Below are 20000 nucleotides of genomic sequence, written 5' to 3'. Positions count from 1 at the left end.
CTCTCTTCCTTTTTGTGTGACCAGGCTGACAAACCTAACTACATTCTTATTGATCCACCCTTTCATGTTGTCCTATTTCACACGCACAGCTGCTTCCTTGTACTTGTGTAAGATATGTGTGTGTGTGTGTGTGTGTGTGTGTGTGTGTGTGTGTGTGTGTGTGTGTGTGTGTGTGTGTGTGTTCACAGTTGTTGTAATAACCTAGTATAGATCATTTTCCCTCACCTCCTTCACTCTGTGTTGCAGCTCCACTATCTGAGAAAGCAGCTGAGCGATTTCCTCCTGGTGTCTGAGCAGATCCTCGTTCTTATGAGCCAGTTCGTCCGTGAGAGACACCATCTGGCCGTTGGACTCACCTGGAAAACAACACACACAGACCAACGTTAAAAATCAGCATTTTAGACATGACACCGCAGGTTTTTCGATGTGTAAAATTAGGCGTCACTCACGGAGCTCCTTAACACAATCGCTCACTAGTTGCTGCTCCTTTTCCTCGTAGGTGATGGTGTCGGTCTTCAGTTGACCCGCCTGGAGTGGAGAGAGAAACAAGGCATTACAGTAACAAAGTATTTGTACTCCACTACTTCCCACCTGTCTAATTAACATATTAGAGACAAACTACTAGCTTATCGGTTCTGAACTTCACTTTAGAAATAGAAATACCATATTTTGAGTTATTTTGACAAAATGAACACTTGTAGTTTCATGTCTTGTTACATAAGAATAGACAATATTTGTTAGGTGTTATTATGGGAGGATGACTATTGAGCAAAGCATATTAAGACCATAACTCATGTACAACAACTACTTACAATAAATAAGCACTAATTGGAAGGTTATTGAGGAAACTCTTAACTAATGGCCTAGTACTGGGAGAATAAGGTCATGTAGAATAAGGCATTAATAAGTGTTTTATAATGACTAATAAAGAGACAATATACTGCTATCAAGTCATCAGAAAAATAAGTAGTGGAGTAAGTAAACGAAGTATTTGTACTCCACTACTTCCCACCTCTGCCTCTAGATCTTTCTGTTTACCTCAGATCTCAGCGCCAAGTTCTCCTCCTCCAGATCTTGCAGTTTACTCTGCAGATTCTCCAGCTGACTGAGAGTGGGAGGAAGTTGTGTTTCCACGCAGCGCTGGAGGCTGACGTAGCGGCGTGGAAACGCTGGAGTCCGTCTCGCTTTCCTCCGACGCGCTGGCCACCATCCGGAGCAACTCGTCCTTCTTACTGAGCTCATGTTGAAGCTGGTGAACCTGGAGGAAATCATCGGTAAAGGCTGAATGATTATGAGTTACTAGGATGGGTTAAAAGCAGAGACGGTTATCTGTTTATCTGGATAGCAAGAGGAAAGCCAATATTTAATTTCAGGCAGATGTGTTGAGCTCAGGTTGTGTGTAATAGAAGTAAAAGAAGCTGTTTCTACCGGACTACATTACAAGAACAGGGAAAAAGAGATTTATTTCAGAGAGAAGTCTGAATCTTCAGGCACTACTTTTAAAAAGGGTTTCATCGCTCCAATTCTATTCTATTATAATAATAATTATAATAATATACTTTATTTGTAGAGCACCTTTCATGCACAGAGCAGCCCAGAGTGCTTTACAGAACAAGAAGAAAACATAACATTAAAAATAAATACAGATCGAGAAGATAAAACATCAACCGTGATCCGAATGAAATTATCTTGAAGTAAAGCAGACAAGAAATTAAAGTAGGTCACAATAAAACAATTTAAAAGATAGAAAAAATACAGTAAAACATGAACAATGATACCAATGAGAATTGAAAGTTAACCCAAATTAAAAGCCATATTAAAAAGAAAGGTTTTTAAGTTACTTTTAGGGTTCATACACCTTTTCACCAATGACTTCTCCATGACCTTTACCTAATTTCCCATGACCAAAAACATGACTCTTTCTCAGCGGTTCCACTGAAAATGGTTTATTTGAACATGGAACAGGAAAATAAGGTCTGCATCTGAAACATGTTGTGCCTATCTAAGACAAATCAAATAGTAGGCTTACCAGCTTCTACAGTCTAGATCCTTATATGTATTATGTTTCTGTTGTTGTGTAAAGCGTCTTTGAGCAGTGGGAAAAGCGCTATAACAATTACCCGTATTATTATTATCATTATATAAGGACACACTCATCACTCTCCTTTTTGTGCATAAGAAAGACGAAGAAAGCTACATCTTTCTCAAATCAGAAATGTCTGTTAAAGTGTGTTTTAAATACCTGATCGATTGTCTGTGCTAGCTGCTCCTCAATGGCTTCATTTCGTTCCTGCAGAAGATGGTTTCTCTGCAGAAGAGACTGACCGATGCGAGCCGCCAGCTCCAAGTCTCTGTCTCGCTGTCCAATAAAAAGCACAACGAGTTAAAAAAACAAAAACAAATGCTGCTTATTACGACAAAAATGAGGAGAACTCACCTCGGCCAAAAGGTGTGAGACCACGTCGATGTCATTGTAAGTTTTGGTCATCTGTTCCACTCGATCTCCACTGAGGACTGGACAGAAACATCATATTTTACTTTAAGGAGACACAACAAAAGCAAACACACACATGCAGTCTATCATGCATGAAGGTAACACTTTATATTAAGGTATTCACCATCAACTAGTTGTTCATTAACATGCATACTAGCAGTATATTGGCTCTTAATTAGTCATTAGAAAACACTTATTAATGCCTTGACCATATTCTACAAGTACTAGGACATTAGTTGAGAGTTTTTCCTCAATAACCCTCTAATTAGTGCTGATTTATTGTAAGTAAGGACGTTGTTGTACACGAGTTTGGGTCTTAATATGCTCAATATGGGACTAATAAGGCATTCTCTCATAATAACACCTAACACATATGGTCTATTCTTATGTAACAAGACATGAAGTGTTAATTGTGTCAAAATAACGAAAAATGTGGTATTTCTAACTCAGAATATGTGTCTTGTTCATAACAAATAAGCTACCAGTTTGTCTCTAATATGTTAATTAACAACTAGTGGATGGTGAATAAGTGTACCTTAATATAAAGTGTTACCCAAGTGAAAATGAAATCACTTTACTTCCTACTTAATCAAATGTCCTGACCAAAGGCAAACACTTCCTTAGCAGCCAAATGGCAATTATAGCACTTTCTATTCCTTTTGATGAAATGGCTCCACAACAAAGCAATGTGGTTGCTAGTGTGAATATAACAAAGCCACAGTAGCACTATACACTGTACACACACTATACAGATATAAAGAGACAGCACACACACTGTACAGTTAGTTATAAAGTGCTACAAGCTTTCTACTGAGGCAAAGTTGACCTATACTACGCAGATTTATTGCGGTCATTTACATGCAAAAGCTCACTGGAGCTAAATCAGGGGTGTCCAAACTACGCGAACAATTGCAGCCCGTTGTCCATTTTTAATTGGCCCTAATCAAATTCAAAAAGTATGACGGAATATGGCCCACTTTTCAAATACATTCAAGTTTAAAACATTTTCTAACAAATCTTAGTTATTGCGCTTAGTACATCTTAGTTACTGGGCTTAGTAAGTCTTAGTTATTGGGCTTAGTAAGTCTTAGTTATTGGGCTTAGTAAGTCTTAGTTATTGGGTTTAGTACATCTTAGTTATTGGGCTTAGTAAGTCTTAGTTATTGGGTTTAGTAAGTCTTAGTTATTGGGCTTAGTAAGTCTTAGTTATTGGGCTTAGTAAGTCTTAGTTATTGGGCTTAGTAAGTCTTAGTTATTGGGCTTAGTAAGTCTTAGTTATTGGGCTTAGTACATCTTAGTTATTGGGCTTAGTAAGTCTTAGTTATTGGGCTTAGTACATCTTAGTTATTGGGCTTAGTAAGTCTTAGTTATTGGGCTTAGTACATCTTAGTTATTGGGCTTAGTAAGTCTTAGTTATTGGGCTTAGTAAGTCTTAGTTATTGGGCTTAGTAAATCTTAGTTATTGGGCTTAGTAAAAAAAGCCTAATAACTTATTTGTATAACAAGCTTGAAATATACCCATCATATTTCCCCTTAATAAGCAATCTGAGGTTCTGTTTTAAGGAATGAGCTGCCAACACAAGCAATGAAACCCTATAGAGAGCTGTGATGTATGCTGTTGGTATCAAGCCTAATGTACCTACATTTGATAGTTTAACGATAGATAACTTATTAGGCAATATACATCACCTCTAGTGAGTGGCCCTGACCTTCATACACTTTTTCTGTATGTGGCCCTTAGGGAAAAAAGGTTTGGACACCTCTGAGCTAAATGAAGTTGCAGAGATGAACAAAAGAGAGAGAAAGATACCTTTGGAGAGGCTTTGAGAGCCGGGGTGGGAATGAGAGGAGGGCTCCAAAGCAAGATACGCTAGTGAGAGATCGGAGACAGAGAAGAAGGGAACGTTTAAAAAGGTGAATGGGTCAAAAAGACAGAAAGAAAGGGGGTGAGAAGCTGGAGGTGAAAGCTGCTTCATTTGTAACATTAGTTTGTCTACACATCGACTAGTTTGCACCACTTTTAGCACCTGAGTGGGTTTCACCAGCACTGCACCGCTCCTCTTTCCACCTGTTCAAAGAAAAGTGGTAACTCTAATCATTGAAACATTGCCTTTTAGTAAATAACAGAAGGAGGAGTCTCTCTGAAGCAGAGATGATACACCTTTAGAGCTGAATCCCAGATCAAATGCACGCTAAGGGTCTTTGAGCAGGTTTTCTCTCCGTGATTGTGCTGTTATGTTAAATGTTTGTTTTCCATGTATTGTGTCTTGATATTTGTCAAACTTTAGACTTGATGTGACCATTAAAGTATTATCGTATGGTATCCACTGTTGTTGCGTTTTGGGGGATTTGTTCCCTTGTATTTCCACTTAAGTAAGAACTCTTCAAACTGGCTTTAATGTGTGATTGTTGTTTTATCGCTTGATTTTAATGTGATTTTTACTATATTTATTTGTTGTCCTTTTCTTTTTTTCTGTAAAGCGACTTTGAGCACCTGTAAAAGTAAAAGAGCTTACAAATAAAAAAAGTATGTAGGCTATGTTATGGCGCATTTCCACTACAGCGCGGTTTAAGCCGTTGTTGGTTGCGTTTCCACTCGGCGTAGTTCCGGCTAGCGGGTACTTTTTCAGTTTTCTGGCTCTCCAAAATCGAGGTTCTTTCCGGGCCAACAACCGGGCTGAGTATGCTAAACTAGTGAGAGAATCGCTGGCAACTACAACAACATGAACATATTTGACCGTGATTTAATTGTAATACACGTTTCAAAATGATGCCGAAGTAACAACATACTGATACCGGTTAGTAAAAACCATGAATTAATGCTTTGACAAGTCTGCAGACAGACGGCAGGCGAACACCCTTTTAAAATGCGTGTTTTCTAAATGTAGCTTGGCTAAGCTAACGTTATATATGCTCCGACCGTCCACACTCACAACAACGGCCTACAGACATAAATAAACCAGCGACTGTATTCTCCATGACACAGGCAGTCTGTGGTTTGTACTTGTTTAACTTCTGTCTAGTTTCTGAACAGATATGAGGAGCTGTGAGCTCTGAGTGCTAGCAGCTAACGGCTGATGTTGGTTTTCTGTGGTTCTCATTGAAGATGACGTCACGGCTCCGCCTACACTGCGTTACTATAGTTACTGCCCCAGTTCCTAAACTGTAATGGAAACGCAGCATAAAGTGAGCCTAACAAGGCCTAGCCATACCGTACTAAGCCGAGCGAGGCCCTGCAGTGGAAAAGCGCCATACATGTGAATTTCCCCTCTGTGTATTAATAAAGGTATTCTGATTCTGATTAAGAGACTCTTTGTATTCCACAAATTGAAATGCTGTAAAAAACGTACATTCAGTGTTATCACAAACTACATTTGAGCAAGAATTAAAACATATTAAGCAGAGCTAGAAAGCCTTCAGCAGCTGCTCAAATGAATACAGGCTGTCGTCGAGTAATCTGAGGCTCACAGTGACCTCTGGATCTGGACCGTGCGCCAACAACGTTTAAAAATAACCTTTAACCAGTAGAGCTATCTTTGTTGCACGCAGGAAGACGGCTACTGACACACACAATGCATACAATCTCTCGCGTAGCATTGACGTCAAGAATCAAAAGACGTAATGCACACACACTAGTGCTGGTTGTAAAGACATTTATTGACAGCAATAAACTACATTATAAATGCAAAGTCCAATGAGTTTCAATATGTGGTGTTTTAGTTCAATATACTGGTTGTCAGACAGCTTGCATACTGACAGCCAATTAGTGCCAAAAACCAGACATTTCTTCATTTCTCCTTGACCACCACTTGTATGTTAGAATGCCATGACTGTTTAAGTGCATCACTAAGCACTATAAATAGATCTAGCTTGATTTTGCCACAGCAGGAACATGAGACCTTGACTTCCTTACTGTAACCCTTCTCACACACGTGCAGGTTAAATCACACACACACACACACACACACACACACACACACACACACACACACACACACACACACACACACACCCACACACACACACACACACACACACACACACACACAACACACACACACACACACACACACACACACACACACACACACACACACACACACACACACACACACACACACCACACACACACACACACACACAACACACCACACACACACACACACACACACACACACACACACACACACACACACACACACACACACACACACACACACACACAACACAATTGAGAATCATGTAAACAAAAGCGTTGTTATTCATTCAGGTCCGGATATCATCAGTAATTCAATTAATAAAACTGTTAAACAACTCGATAAATGACCTTTTCCCAACATATTTGTGTTTAAATAAGCTGTAAACATTTAAATTTCAGTCAAATGTGTGTTTTTGTTAAAGACGATGAGCGTGGTAAATGCACAGTTTTTTGGACACGACGAGAAGAGTTTGTATTTTGAGAAATGTATATTGTTATTATTAATAGGAGATATTACAGTAGAGGCATTTATTTTATATCCTTTCTGTTGGGTGGTGGGAAATCAGCTGTAGACAGGAAGTCACATCTATCCAACTGTTATATCACTGCTCACGCATACCAAACATTTCTGAATGTAAACACGCTTCAGACTTGCCTACTTCCTGTCTTTCAAGGAACACACACTACAGTGAACACACACACACACTTCCTGTCTTTCAAGGAACACACTCTTTCTTTCTGCCTGACCTTGTCAGTTACACTCACCCTCCACAGCGAAACTGTCATAAATCTCCTCATTGTGAATGTTAAAAACCGGCATGGTCCGAATCCTCTCTCTACAGTTCTGTCTTCCTTCTCTATCAAAACCCCTCCTCCCTTTTTCCTCCTCATCACTCTGTCCCGTGACTCTGACTTTGAACTACACTTAACCCTTAGTTCCTCGCTGTCTCACACACACACATACACACACCAGACACACACACACACACACACACACACTGTCAGAGCCGTCTGATACAAACAAGCACAGTGAAAATAGGCGTAATGACAACCCTGTGATAAATCCGTATCCAAAACATCTGCTCACTGAAGTCACCACAGTTTTGACAAATCATAAGAAAGTAGACACTTTAACTAAATGTGGGAGAAACACTGATCTGATCTACTCTCTGCTGGAGAAGAGGAATCGTAATCTGATAGATAAGTATAGTTTAAACAGCAACAGGGTAACAGGACAGCACAGATTCACACAATCAATACAATACAACGAATCTTGAAGTAACTTTTAAAATAAGCAATTAATTACCAACTCTCAGGCGACACAAACTCAATATTTTTAATAGCAACTGTGCTTTTTAAGTGATATCTGTCGTGTCAAAGGATCATATAATCATTTAAAACATATAGTCTTATTCTCTGATTGTGTTTTTAGTCTTGTATGTGTTTAACAGAGACGTATGTTAAGGGCAGCGACGTGCAGTCAGGGGAGACAGAGCCTCACCTGTCATACTCCAATGTAACGGAACAACAACTAAAGAAAAACTAAATAGTAATAATAATAAAATGTCTCCACTGATCTGTGTTGTAAGTGTGATTTCTGTTTGATTCCAATCGCTTTTTATAGTCAAAATCAGCAAATTTGACGAGCTCCGCTACAACTATGGGTAGCGATGAGGAGTGAGGCAGGGACGAGCTCTGCCTCTCGTAAGCCCACAGTAACTGGCTGGAGCGCGGGCACTAATTTAACGCGGGCAACTTATTTTGTGAGCGCGCTCCAGCCAGTTACTGTGGGGTGAGGTGAGGCACAGATGAGATCTGCCTCACCTCAGAATGCGTCACCCCACAGAAACTGGCTGGAAAGCGGGCCCTAAGCGCATGCCTGCACCATCTCACTGTATGTCACCAATGTAATGTTTGTAGATCCCTTTATTACATTTATCCTCGCCATCCATAGTCTCTAAATAACTTATTTCACGTATATGATATTTAGGCTCGCTGGTCTCATCATACAACGGCAATGAAAAAAGCACCAGGGGAGGCAGCCATAACCTCTGCCGCACTGAAGGGGGCGCAAGTGAGCCCACAGGTTCTTGTTGCTACTGTTATTCTACGCAGAGACGGTATAGACGGAACAACAAACTAGACTTTTGAAACTACAGGAAGATAAGGAGGACTTTTACAAAAAAGTAATAGAGATTGTTGTCCAGAAGGAGAGCATGGACTTCATCTTCAAGTCAAGGTAAGACCACAATTGTAATGAAAATGGGATCTTACTAAGAAAGAACAATCTAATATTTAGATTGTGGGTATCCTTTTGTTGAACGGTCTGTTAAACTAAAAAAGCTTTTGAAAATAACCGAACATTTCGATTAAGGTCAAAATATAATATTTGTAAATCTGACTTTGAAAGAGTCAGTGCCTCACCAGCCATGAACCTCACCGCACGTCACTGGTTAAGGGTTTACATTTCAGGAGGAGGTGTAACACGTGGATTTACAAATGGTTTGATGTTTAGATGATGCCTAAGGGAATTTAAGGGTGGGACCAGTTGGCTTTTCTTTCTTCTATATAGTGAGACTGTAAGCTGTGAGAACTTCTCGATCCTCTGAGGATGAAGTAGCTCCGTTCCTACATTTGGGATCGATTTCACTCGTATATTGACTTTCTTTATTACTTTATTAAATATAACAAAAGAAACACTTTGTCCATGAATCATTTATCAGTTTCTCTTAAGAATTTCCTCCACAATATCCAAATGGGCACTTACTCATGTAGCGGAAGGTCTCCTCGGCCAGCATGGGGGAGATGGCAGTGAGTTGCCCGGTGCCGTCGTCAGGAGAACATCCCGGAGACACCGCCCAGTCCTGGCTGTCCGACAGGTAAACTGATCCAGAGTCAGCCGAACCGGAGCCCATCGAGCCGAAGGTCTTCCCGCTGCTGCCCAGCCCGTCATCTGGAGTCAGAAAACACTCTCAATATCAGAGATGGGAAAAGTACACACATCCTTTACTCAAGTAGAAGTACAGATACTCATGTTTAAAAATACTCTGGTGAAAGTAGAAGTACTGACTCTAATTATTGTTTTATTATTTTACATTGTATGTGTTCCCTGTACAGCACTTTGGTCAACTGAGGTTGTTTTAAATGTGCTATATAAATAAATAAAGACTGAGATTGGACAAAATCTAAGTTGATAAGAAAAAAGTCCAATAACTTCTTTACGACCAAAGCTTGAAATATACCCTTACTATCTAGGAATGTGTTGCTAACTAAATAATTGAAAGTCTATGGAGAGCTGAGGCTGATTACATTACATTACATTTAGCTGACGCTTTTATCCAAAGCGACTTACAATAAGTACATTCGACCAGGAAGACACAAACTTGAAGAAAACAGAATCATAAAGTACATCAGGTTTCATAGAGCCAAACATTTCAAGTGCTACTCAACTGGCTTTAGATAAGCCAGTCCTTTATTAGTATATAAGTGCTTCGTTAATAGTTCTATCGCTCGAAGTGGAGTCGAAAGAGATGAGTTTTCAGTCTGGAAGGTGTGTAAGCTATCTGCCGTCCTGATGTCAATGGGAGCTCATTCCACCATCTTGGAGCCAGGACAGCAAACCCACGTGTCTTCGCCGATGGGAACTTGGGTCCCCCTCGCAGCGAGGGTGCAGTGAGTCGTTTGGCTGATGCAGAGCGTAGTGCACGCGCTGGGGTGTACGGTTTAACCATGTCCTGGATGTAGGAAGGGCCAGATCCATTCGCAGCATGGTACGCAAGTACCAGTGTCTTGAAGTGGATTCTAGCAGTTACTGGAAGCCAGTGAAGGGAGCGGAGGAGCGGAGTGGTGTGGGAGAATTTAGGAAGGTTGAAGACCAGACGAGCCGCTGCAGAGGTCGGATGGCACATGCAGGTAGACTAGCCAGGAGGGAGTTGCAGTAGTCTAGGCGTGAGGTGACGAGAGCCTGGACCAGAACCATTACGCATAATGTACCCTTCACTTATGAAGCAATATACATCACCTCTAGTAAGCCCAGCCCTTTGTATATTTTCCTGTATGTGTAAAAAAGTGTTGACAAGTATAGTCTCTGGTTTTATACACACTCTTAGCTCCGTACCTGTCTCAGTGCTCGACTCCTTCTTCTCCACCGCTCGGGGTTTGACTTCAAACATCTCCTCTCTTTTGGAGTGGCGACAAACAGCTGGACAGGAAACGGGAAACGGCTAAAGCTGTGACATCACATCCTGTTCCTGCTGTGGTGGGCGGCGACCCGCGCACACCTTTACCTGAGGAGAGTCATCAATAATAAACATCTTAAATGTGAGATTATATCGTTCAAGATTCAAGGCTTTTATTGTCCTTTGTACGACATGCTGAGTGCAGTGGGGTTTGAACCTGTGCCCCCCCTGATCCCAACGCACAACCCACTGCGCCACACGCCTCCCTATCAATGACAATCTTAGGTCACGGCTCCTCCAACAGTGCAACACAATAAAACAGATAAAATAGTGCAAGTAAATACAATAAAATTGAATATAATAGAAATATCATCTTAAAGTTACACAGTATGTATGTATGTGTTTGTGCTGCAGTATTTATCCCCAAAATCAGTGTAGGATAATGGTCATGAAGAGTAATTTTGCTGCTAACCCCTAGTACATCTACCCATGATATTACTCAAAACATCTGAGGTATTTAAAGTAGGAAATGTATATACAAAGCATACCAAACGCTGTATACAGTGTTTCCATGTCCTCCTTTCTCCCTCGGTTTGAATCCAATGCAACTTTTATTTATAGCACATTTCAAAATAACGAGTTGACCAAATAAATAAATACATATATCAAAAAAGCAGTTTTTAGGGACGGCTGAAGGGGAGATAGATCCCTCCCACATCCTGGAGCAGATCTCTTCCCACGAGAGAATTGGAAGAATAAACGAGCAGCTGTGGACAATCGCTTCTGGACAGGATGGTCCTTTGGTTCTTTTCACATCTTTAGTCTCAATTTCAGTCTTTTTTGATATTTATTTTTCAAAATTACAAATTTAAAACAACCTGCTTCTGCTGGAAAACATGTTTAAAAACTGGCCAAATCCAGCCATTCAGTATTGCAACTCGATAACATTTTGTTTAAAAAAAGAATACGCAAAATGTAGGCAGAAAACAGCAAGATATCCTGATTTTAAAGACATTAGTATGCCGCAAAAAGCAGGACCATAATGCAATTAATCGATTTCACAGTACAGTAGAAAACGTATCATGTTGTGTGTGTGTGTGTGTGTGTGTGTGTGTGTGTGTGTGTGTGTGTGTGTGTGTGTGTGTGTGTGTGTGTGTGTGTGTGTGTGTGGCCTAGCATTACTATACTTGTGGGGACCTAAATCTGTTTACACAGTCACGTGTGGAGACTCGCCGCCCTTATGGGGACAAATTGGAGGTCCCCATGAGGGGCATCATTAGTTTTAGGGTGAAGACTTGGTTAGGATTAGGGTTAGGGTTAAGGGTAAGGGTTAAGGGTTAGGGTTAGGGTTAAGGGTTAGGGTAAGGATTAGGTTAAGGGTTAGGGTTAGGTTAAGGGTTAGGGTTAGGCATGTGTTGGTTATGGTTAAGGTTAGGATAAGTCTCCAGGAATGCATGTAAGTCAATGTAATGTCCCCTGAAGTGATGTATACATGGTGTGTGTGTGTGTGTGTGTGTGTGTGTGTGTGTGTGTGTGTGTGTGTGTGTCAGTAGGAAGGCCTGAGGGAAGACAGAGTCCTTGTGCAACATTCATCCTCTGCTTACGTAACACTGGAGCTCTGTGGAGATTAATGTGATAATGCTCCAAACTGTACTGACCCCAAAATGACAGTGGATTAATAATAGTCACATTCACATAACATCTAAGAGTTATTTCATTGACTGAATATTACAAATATGAATCATCTTTATTGCTAGGTAGGTGCCACTTACGTTGGTGCAACATCTTGCTAATGCACGCTTTATTCTTCCATAAAATGCCTGTGTCTGTGAGTCCTCTAATTACACTTGTAAGCTTGTGATGCAGCGGAAATGATATACAGTAGCTCTGACTTGCTGTCAAGGTTAAACAAAATACTCCAAACTAAACTCATTACTTACAGAAACACACACTTTGCTGTGGCTTGAAAACAGCTGGGGAAAACATCCAGACCACAAACTGGAAACCACCACTCAATGTTCGTTTAGTGCACGTTATATAAGCTGTGAAATGTTAGCATAGCCACAAGATAGGAGCTCCGAAGTAACTGGGAAACACAGACGAGACAATGGGCCTTTTTTTTAGGTAGGTCATTTTGGAGAAACCAGGGTTGCGTTCCAATAGTCCATTTAGCTTAGGAACCTTCCTGACGGAGTGAAATGACCCGGAAGTACCTCAGTGGCAGCCATGATAAGAGCCGTTCCAATTCTCCAAATGAAAGGAAAGGAGGTTTCAAGCTTCCTTTATAACCTCCTTTAGCTTAGGAACCACTGGACCTCCCTAACCGAAAGGAGAGGAGAAAATGCTGCCCCACAATGCATTGCAGCCGCAGCATTTGCCGTCACACAACAGTCGGCCGTTCACGGACACAAACGATAATGGGAGAAATGATATCATGAAAGTTACGGTGCTTATTACGCTTTTTAAAACGTATGTGGTAAGTTGCCAAAGTGCTTTGTTCTGAACGTTCATCAGTATTATAATCAAAGAGAGAAATATGAACGTTAGTTTTTACTGAAATGATCAAATAAAGTCAACATTTCACTGAGCTGTGTGGGGGTTGTTCAACTTTTAAAAGATGTTTGAATGGTGATATACACAGTGATAGATGTTAAGGACTAACGTTTATAATAAATACATCTGTATTGATTTAAGATCTTTCCATCAATCATACGTATTGGGATCATTTGTATTAATGAGGACCGGAGGGAGAGGGTGACGAGCATAAGCTTCACTTTCCTTTTTTATTTCAATTCCAGCTTTGGTCCTGAAGAATCTGTTTCTCTGTTGTCCACGTTCATAAAGCCTAAAGCAACAGCATCAGAGCACAGAGTCTCTAGATGAGTTCACAGGAGTCCCTCGTTCTTATTGAACATCCATGTTGTAGTCCGCTGTATAGAAAACTGTAGTTTCCATGGTTACCCCACAGCAGCAGACGCTCATTCAGGACGTCCGCTGGCGCATCATAAACACGTCGGAAAGTGAAAGTGCAGTCGATTCTCTAAAGCACCGCAGTCTCTTCTCCTAAGTCCTTTTGAATTCTCCTATCCACTATCCCTTAACCCCGTGACCTTTCACTCAGAGGTCAAGGAATAGGAGATAGGGTTAGAATTTAGGAGCTAATTTTTGGATTATCGGAACGCAACCCAGCTCGAGTGCGCTAGAATTTGAAAATACACAACCGGAAAAAATCTGCCACTTCCTCACAGAGCCCCTCCTCCAACACACACGAACGCGCACATGACCAATGAGGGCACGAGATCAGTTTGTGCCCCGATGGGAGGCTGACAGGCAGGTAGGCCATCCAGTTACTTTAGCCGGGCCGGCTATCGGGATGTTAAGAGCATTCCATGGAATATAACAAAAAGTGTATCTCGAGCCGGTTTCTCAAACGTACCCCTCCTTTAAGGGCATATCAGAACCAGATAGGATGAGATAGGGTGTACTGGGAAATGTTTGCAACAAAACAAAAGAAGGCCTTGCACATAAGTAGAAATGAAAGAGTAGAAATAAACAATACTAGTATTTAAACATCTCAAAATAGAATTAAATCAGCATTAAAAAGTAGAAAATATATACAGTAGGACGTGAAGCTCTATAAACTCTGACTCTTTTCTTACTCAAACCAATAAAGCACAGTTTAAACAACGTGATGTTGTCACAGCTGCTTACATCAGACTCTCTCCCTTCACTTCTAATCTTTTCATTCAGCTGATCCAAAGTGACCTACAACAAGTGCAGCAGGCGGGACATCAGGATCTGAACGCTAAAAAAACTGCTAAATCTACGGGGTTTTTTAACTCGCTGTAGCTGCACATAAGTCAGATTCGTCACTGGATATGAGGGCTTGGTATTCAATAAATATGACATTGAAAGCAGCATGTGACCTTGACTGTAACATCAGAAAACTCAACAGCTTAATGTGACATCAAATAACCTTCAAAAAATACCACTCAAATAATGAAAAATTAAAGGCAATAGTTGTAATAATCTCCAGGTGCTGCTTTCTATTTGGGCGTAACGTCAATATATGAAAAACATTGACAGACAATGTGAATTAAAGTCGTTATTTTTGTTGACTAACGAGACTTTGCACACGTGGCGGTCAACTTCACGAAGCTAACACTTACTGTACATGTTTATTTTAAGATATTATTAGGTATAGCTGTGACTATGACTATTACAGCCAGTTAAATACAATAAAACAGATTCAAATGTACCACTGTGTCGAGGAACAGTAGGTTCTTATATGGTCTTGAAATAATGATTCAGCATCTAACAGGTTTAGACCCACCAGGCTACTAAGGTATTATTTTGGGATATAAAGTCAATACTTTTCCCTTAACATTGCATAGATTTTTGTACAAGATGTGTTACTCCTTTTGCAATGTATTTATATATAATCCAATGCCAATATTTGTATTCAAATGTATTCAGTATGTGTATTGTTGAGATACTCTAGGAATATATGTATTTTCTATTGTGTATATTTGCTGTTAATGTTTATTATATGTGTATGTTATTGCTAATACTGTATATGTAAAGTTACCATCAAACCTACAAATCTGCAGACTGTTGTCATATCTTCAATTTAATCTAGGATTGCATTTAACAATGTATTTATCTGAATAGTTATCGACTACAATAAACATTATTATGATTTATCCTGGTATGTTTTTGTCTATTTTAACATGTATACAGACTCCTGGATTTACTTGGTCACTTACAACAGTATCAGCTTATTTATTCTTTCACACACACATACGGGTTTTGGGCCGAGGGCGACACCGTACTTCCGGTATCAACCATTTCACGCGAGGTGCAACCTGAATATCATAGTCTATTCCTTAATCAATATAGTCAACTCTAAAATACCACATATATGCAATGGCATGATAATATTATTGTGACAAGTGGGGTATTCACCTGGTGTTTCCAGAAGATAGACGTAGATGCCAAAATCGACCGAAGGCCACTTTCGAGGGTCGTAATTCCATACATTGTACATCCAACAACCCACACAGCTCTAGTTTACGCTGGTAACGACCTAAAGCACACCCCTCAAGTCCAGAGATGTAATCCGAAGACATGCAGCGATTTCTTCGGTCGTTAATTCAGAAAAAAAACCTAGTGCGCTCTGCCTGGCTACGTTACCTAGCTGTTTATATTAGCATCGGCAGGATTTTTGCACCTCCAGAAAAATGGCGTCTTTATAAAAAAAAATATGGCGCGCGTTGCATTGTGGGTAGCTGTGACGTCACTGTGTGTGAAAGAATGTATTCTTATCTGACATGGTTTACTTTAATCTGCTTTATTTTAGTCGCTATCTGTACTGCTTTTTAAACCTGTTGTATTGTTTACGTCTTATATATATATAACGTTGCATTGATGGAGGAGCTTTGGACTTAATATTTGCATTGCATATCTACACAGTAACGTCTGTGCATGTGAGAATGAAGCCTTCGCATTTGTACATTGAAATGATGATGTGTATTAAGCATCATGTGTTCCCTGTGAGGGCGAGGGTGATGACAGCTTCACGGTTGCATCATTAAAACGCATGGAGCCTTAAATCACTGCACAAATTACACCGCATGTTAGATTGTAATGAACACTTACCTTAAATCGAGGTTTCTCCGCAGCATTGGGCGATCTCAGTGTGAAATACGGCGTGAATCCTGTAAAGCGAAACCTGAAACAATGGAGCGGAAGGGAGGGAAGTGACAAACACCACGCGAGTCATCAACGTGCAGCACGTTAGTGTGGTGACGTATTTAACACGCGTTTTGTAGTTTTGTTGTGTTTTTCTTTTAATATGCCATGAACAGTTATTCCAAAACATCAGAAAAAGGCACATAGCATCGCGGTTCATTATATGTATTCAAAATTGAGGGCGTTATGAACAGAAAACCAAATTAGAGAATTGTAAAAGTAAAGTACATTTTTATTTGTTTTACTTTTACACAATTTAATTATTTCTATGATATCATGTCATAAGTATAATTGTTCTAATTTATTTTATATATACTGGATTTGCACCATCCAGTGTTATTGACTGGAAACGTGAAGGTTTGTAAATGACTCTTGATTAATAAAGTTTTTTCTTCAAACAACACCTATGAGTCATCCACGTGCGACATGTGGGTGTGATGACGTCTTTATTACGCGGCAGTAGTCTGTGTCAAATTAAGAAGAAGATTATTTTTCGCGTTGGTTTAGACTTTCTTTGCACCAAAACGTCGCTTTGGATAACAGCCTTATATTTGCATGGGTAACCTGTTGACGTCGAAGTGACAGATTGGACAGCAGAAGGTAAGCAGCCTTTTCTCAATGCATCGAACACAATGTAAATATTCTTTCATTAACTCAAAGATTGAAGCATGCACATCCATGAAGAGAGCATGCATGGAAGAAACCGAAATGTGAAAGTGTTAAATCTAAATGAGATGATTAGCCTCGGACTAAAAGTAGCTGGCTGCAGTTCATCCTCACCTTGAAGTGGAATTGAATTGATTTGAAAAGAAAACATATCAATCGTATTTAACGAATGATGCGTTTGTATGACTTTTTTTAGTAGGAGGGGATAGATAGATAGATGGATGGATGGATATTTGATTGATCCCAAGTGTGTTCAGACATTAAAATACAATACTTTAAATACTTTAAAAAGTGGGAAAGAAAATGAAAAATATATCAAATGTAAACATACAAACAACACAATATAAAATGTTTTGGATAATTAAAATAAAAAGTCAAAAATACCACAGGATCCTAAATACTACAGGAGATTGAGTGAGTGAGTGAGTGAGTGAGTGAGTGAGTGAGTGAGTGAGTGAGTGAGTGACAGGTAGACAGGTAGGTAGACAGACAGGTAGGTAGACAGACAGACAGGTAGGTAGACAGGTAGGTAGACAGACAGACAGACAGGTAGGTAGACAGACAGGTAGACAGACAGGTAGGTAGACAGACAGACAGACAGGTAGACAGACAGGTAGACAGACAGGTAGGTAGACAGGTAGACAGGTAGACAGACAGGTAGGTAGACAGACAGGTAGACAGACAGGTAGGTAGACAGACAGACAGACAGGTAGACAGACAGGTAGACAGACAGGTAGGTAGACAGGTAGGACAGGTAGACAGGACAGGTAGGTAGACAGGACAGGTAGACAGACAGACAGACAGGTAGGTAGACAGACGGTAGACAGACAGGTAGGTAGACAGGTAGGTAGACAGACAGGTAGGTAGACAGACAGGTAGACAGACAGGTAGGTAGACAGACAGGTAGGTAGACAGACAGGTAGACAGACAGGTAGGTAGACAGACAGGTAGGTAGACAGACAGGTAGGTAGACAGACAGGTAGGTAGGTAGACAGACAGACAGACAGGTAGGTAGACAGACAGGTAGACAGACAGGTAGGTAGACAGACAGACAGACAGGTAGACAGACAGGTAGACAGACAGGTAGGTAGACAGGTAGACAGGTAGACAGACAGGTAGGTAGACAGACAGGTAGACAGACAGACAGACAGGTAGGTAGACAGACAGGTAGACAGACAGGTAGGTAGACAGGTAGGTAGACAGACAGGTAGGTAGACAGACAGGTAGACAGACAGGTAGGTAGACAGACAGGTAGGTAGACAGACAGGTAGGTAGACAGACAGGTAGACAGACAGGTAGGTAGACAGACAGGTAGGTAATTGTAAATTACAAAATTTCTTTAAAATAAAAAAAATATATAATAAACATTAAACAAGTGACCCTAACCCAGCCAGAAGTGAGTTGTTGTTGTTGTTGTTGTTGTTGTTGTTGTTGTTGTTGTTGTTGTTGTATAGAGTTATAGAGAGTAGATCATAAACAAAGACAGCTGATTGAATATGTTAATTTATCACAGGAATATTTCTTAACCAAATACTGTCTCCAGACTCCATTCACCATTTGTCTGCTGGTGAATTGTCATGTTACTATATGTCTGTTTCCTTGTGTCTTAATGTTCACTTCACAGTTTGATATTCCCTCTCGTCTGTTGCTCTGTAGATCACCTGGTGCAGGTATGCTGCAGGTTGATGGATGAACTGTTGGATGGATTCATCGATTCATTCGTTTGTCTCCGGTTCACTGCTGCTCTTCCTCCCTCTGTCCTCTCCCTCCATTGCTGTCCAACTCCTCGGCTTGTGAGCGGATGAATGCCAAATCTCGTGATTTTACCTTCGCCCAAAGGACTCCATGTCTTTCTTGGTAAGCATTTCACGCTGCATGGGTTTTTACTTCGTAGATGTCAAGTCACAAATCAGCTGCTAAAGGTGGGATAAGGAAAAATGCAATCAGTTTATTATAAGTTAGATGGTGGCAAACGTCAGATTATACGTATAGTCTTAACCGCCATTGCATCTGCATTTATGATATCGATTTGTTTGTACCGGCAATGATCATTTAAGCACAAATCTTGAAAAAATATTCAATGTGTTTTGGCTGAAATCTGATCTTCTGCAGTCCTATGGCTTAATTTCTATATATATTTAATTTTAAGGTAGGAGGAGACTACTTTTCCATGTGTACAATAACAACAATGGCTAAATATCAGAAGCACAACTATGCATTAGATCAGTGGTTCTCAACTGGTGGGTCGCGACCCACTTTTTTTTTTTGTGGGCGTTGGACTGGAAGTACCGGAGACCATAACCGGTTTTGAAAACTTCTGTCACGTAGTGATCATCTTCTCAATAAAACATCTTTGCTGATCGAGTCTTCTGGCCAATCAGAATCAAGAGTGTTGCCGGAAGTCCCCACGGAGAATAATTTAGCGGTAGAACTCTTCTTTATACATCCATGGGTACAACTTCAGATTAAAATGAACACATAATGAAATATGACCCCCGGTCTGATGACTGACAGGTCACAGAACAATGGGGGCTATCTCCCCTTACCCACAATTTAAAGTAAGTCACACAGACTCTCTCCTCTTTGCTCTTCTCGCAGCAAGATGTCAGAACTAAGTGAAAAACAAACAATGGCATAAAATATTATTAATATGTCGGGTAGTAATAGATTTATTTATCTTCTTCTCAGAGTACCAGAATGCATAGTTTATGTTAGTATAGTATGTTAGGGGAGAATCCCCCCAGACCCCCTGCTGGGGCTGGGTTTACAGCATGTGTGCCTTTTTATATAGTTCAGCTTTGATTCCATCGTCTCATTAAACCTTTTTAAAAGCATACTTTAGTTCTGTGAAGGGATATATGCACTGTACTTCACTTTCATTAATATTGTATGCTGAAAAGCGTATATATATATATATATATATATATATATA

At 40.2% G+C, this 20000-nt stretch overlaps 2 protein-coding genes across 2 annotated transcripts in view; one reads left to right on the top strand and one right to left on the bottom strand.

The window, feature by feature from the left end:
• Positions 1–16441, bottom strand: part of trak2 (trafficking protein, kinesin binding 2) — a 28181-nt gene extending 11740 nt beyond the window's left edge. Inside the window, 10 exon segments of the mRNA XM_034201397.1 lie at positions 226–356; positions 450–528; positions 1039–1155; positions 1157–1258; positions 2243–2359; positions 2438–2514; positions 4305–4364; positions 9241–9426; positions 10591–10759; positions 16310–16441. Coding sequence (XP_034057288.1) covers positions 226–356; positions 450–528; positions 1039–1155; positions 1157–1258; positions 2243–2359; positions 2438–2514; positions 4305–4364; positions 9241–9426; positions 10591–10645 — 924 coding nt within the window. The 5' untranslated portion in view covers positions 10646–10759; positions 16310–16441.
• Positions 16442–16828: 387 nt separating this feature from the next.
• The window catches only part of stradb (STE20 related adaptor beta), a 14355-nt gene continuing 11183 nt past the window's right edge, over positions 16829–20000 (top strand). The window contains exons 1-2 of the mRNA XM_034201392.1: positions 16829–17002; positions 18725–18925. Of these exons, the coding sequence (XP_034057283.1) occupies positions 18914–18925 (12 nt within the window). The 5' untranslated portion in view covers positions 16829–17002; positions 18725–18913. The remainder of the gene's footprint in view (positions 17003–18724; positions 18926–20000) is intronic.

This window comes from Gymnodraco acuticeps, unplaced genomic scaffold, assembly GCF_902827175.1.
Source record: "Gymnodraco acuticeps unplaced genomic scaffold, fGymAcu1.1, whole genome shotgun sequence".
Taxonomy (NCBI): domain Eukaryota; kingdom Metazoa; phylum Chordata; class Actinopteri; order Perciformes; family Bathydraconidae; genus Gymnodraco; species Gymnodraco acuticeps.
Note: the sequence above shows the minus strand (reverse complement) of the source record. Positions and strands in the feature narration are given on the sequence as shown.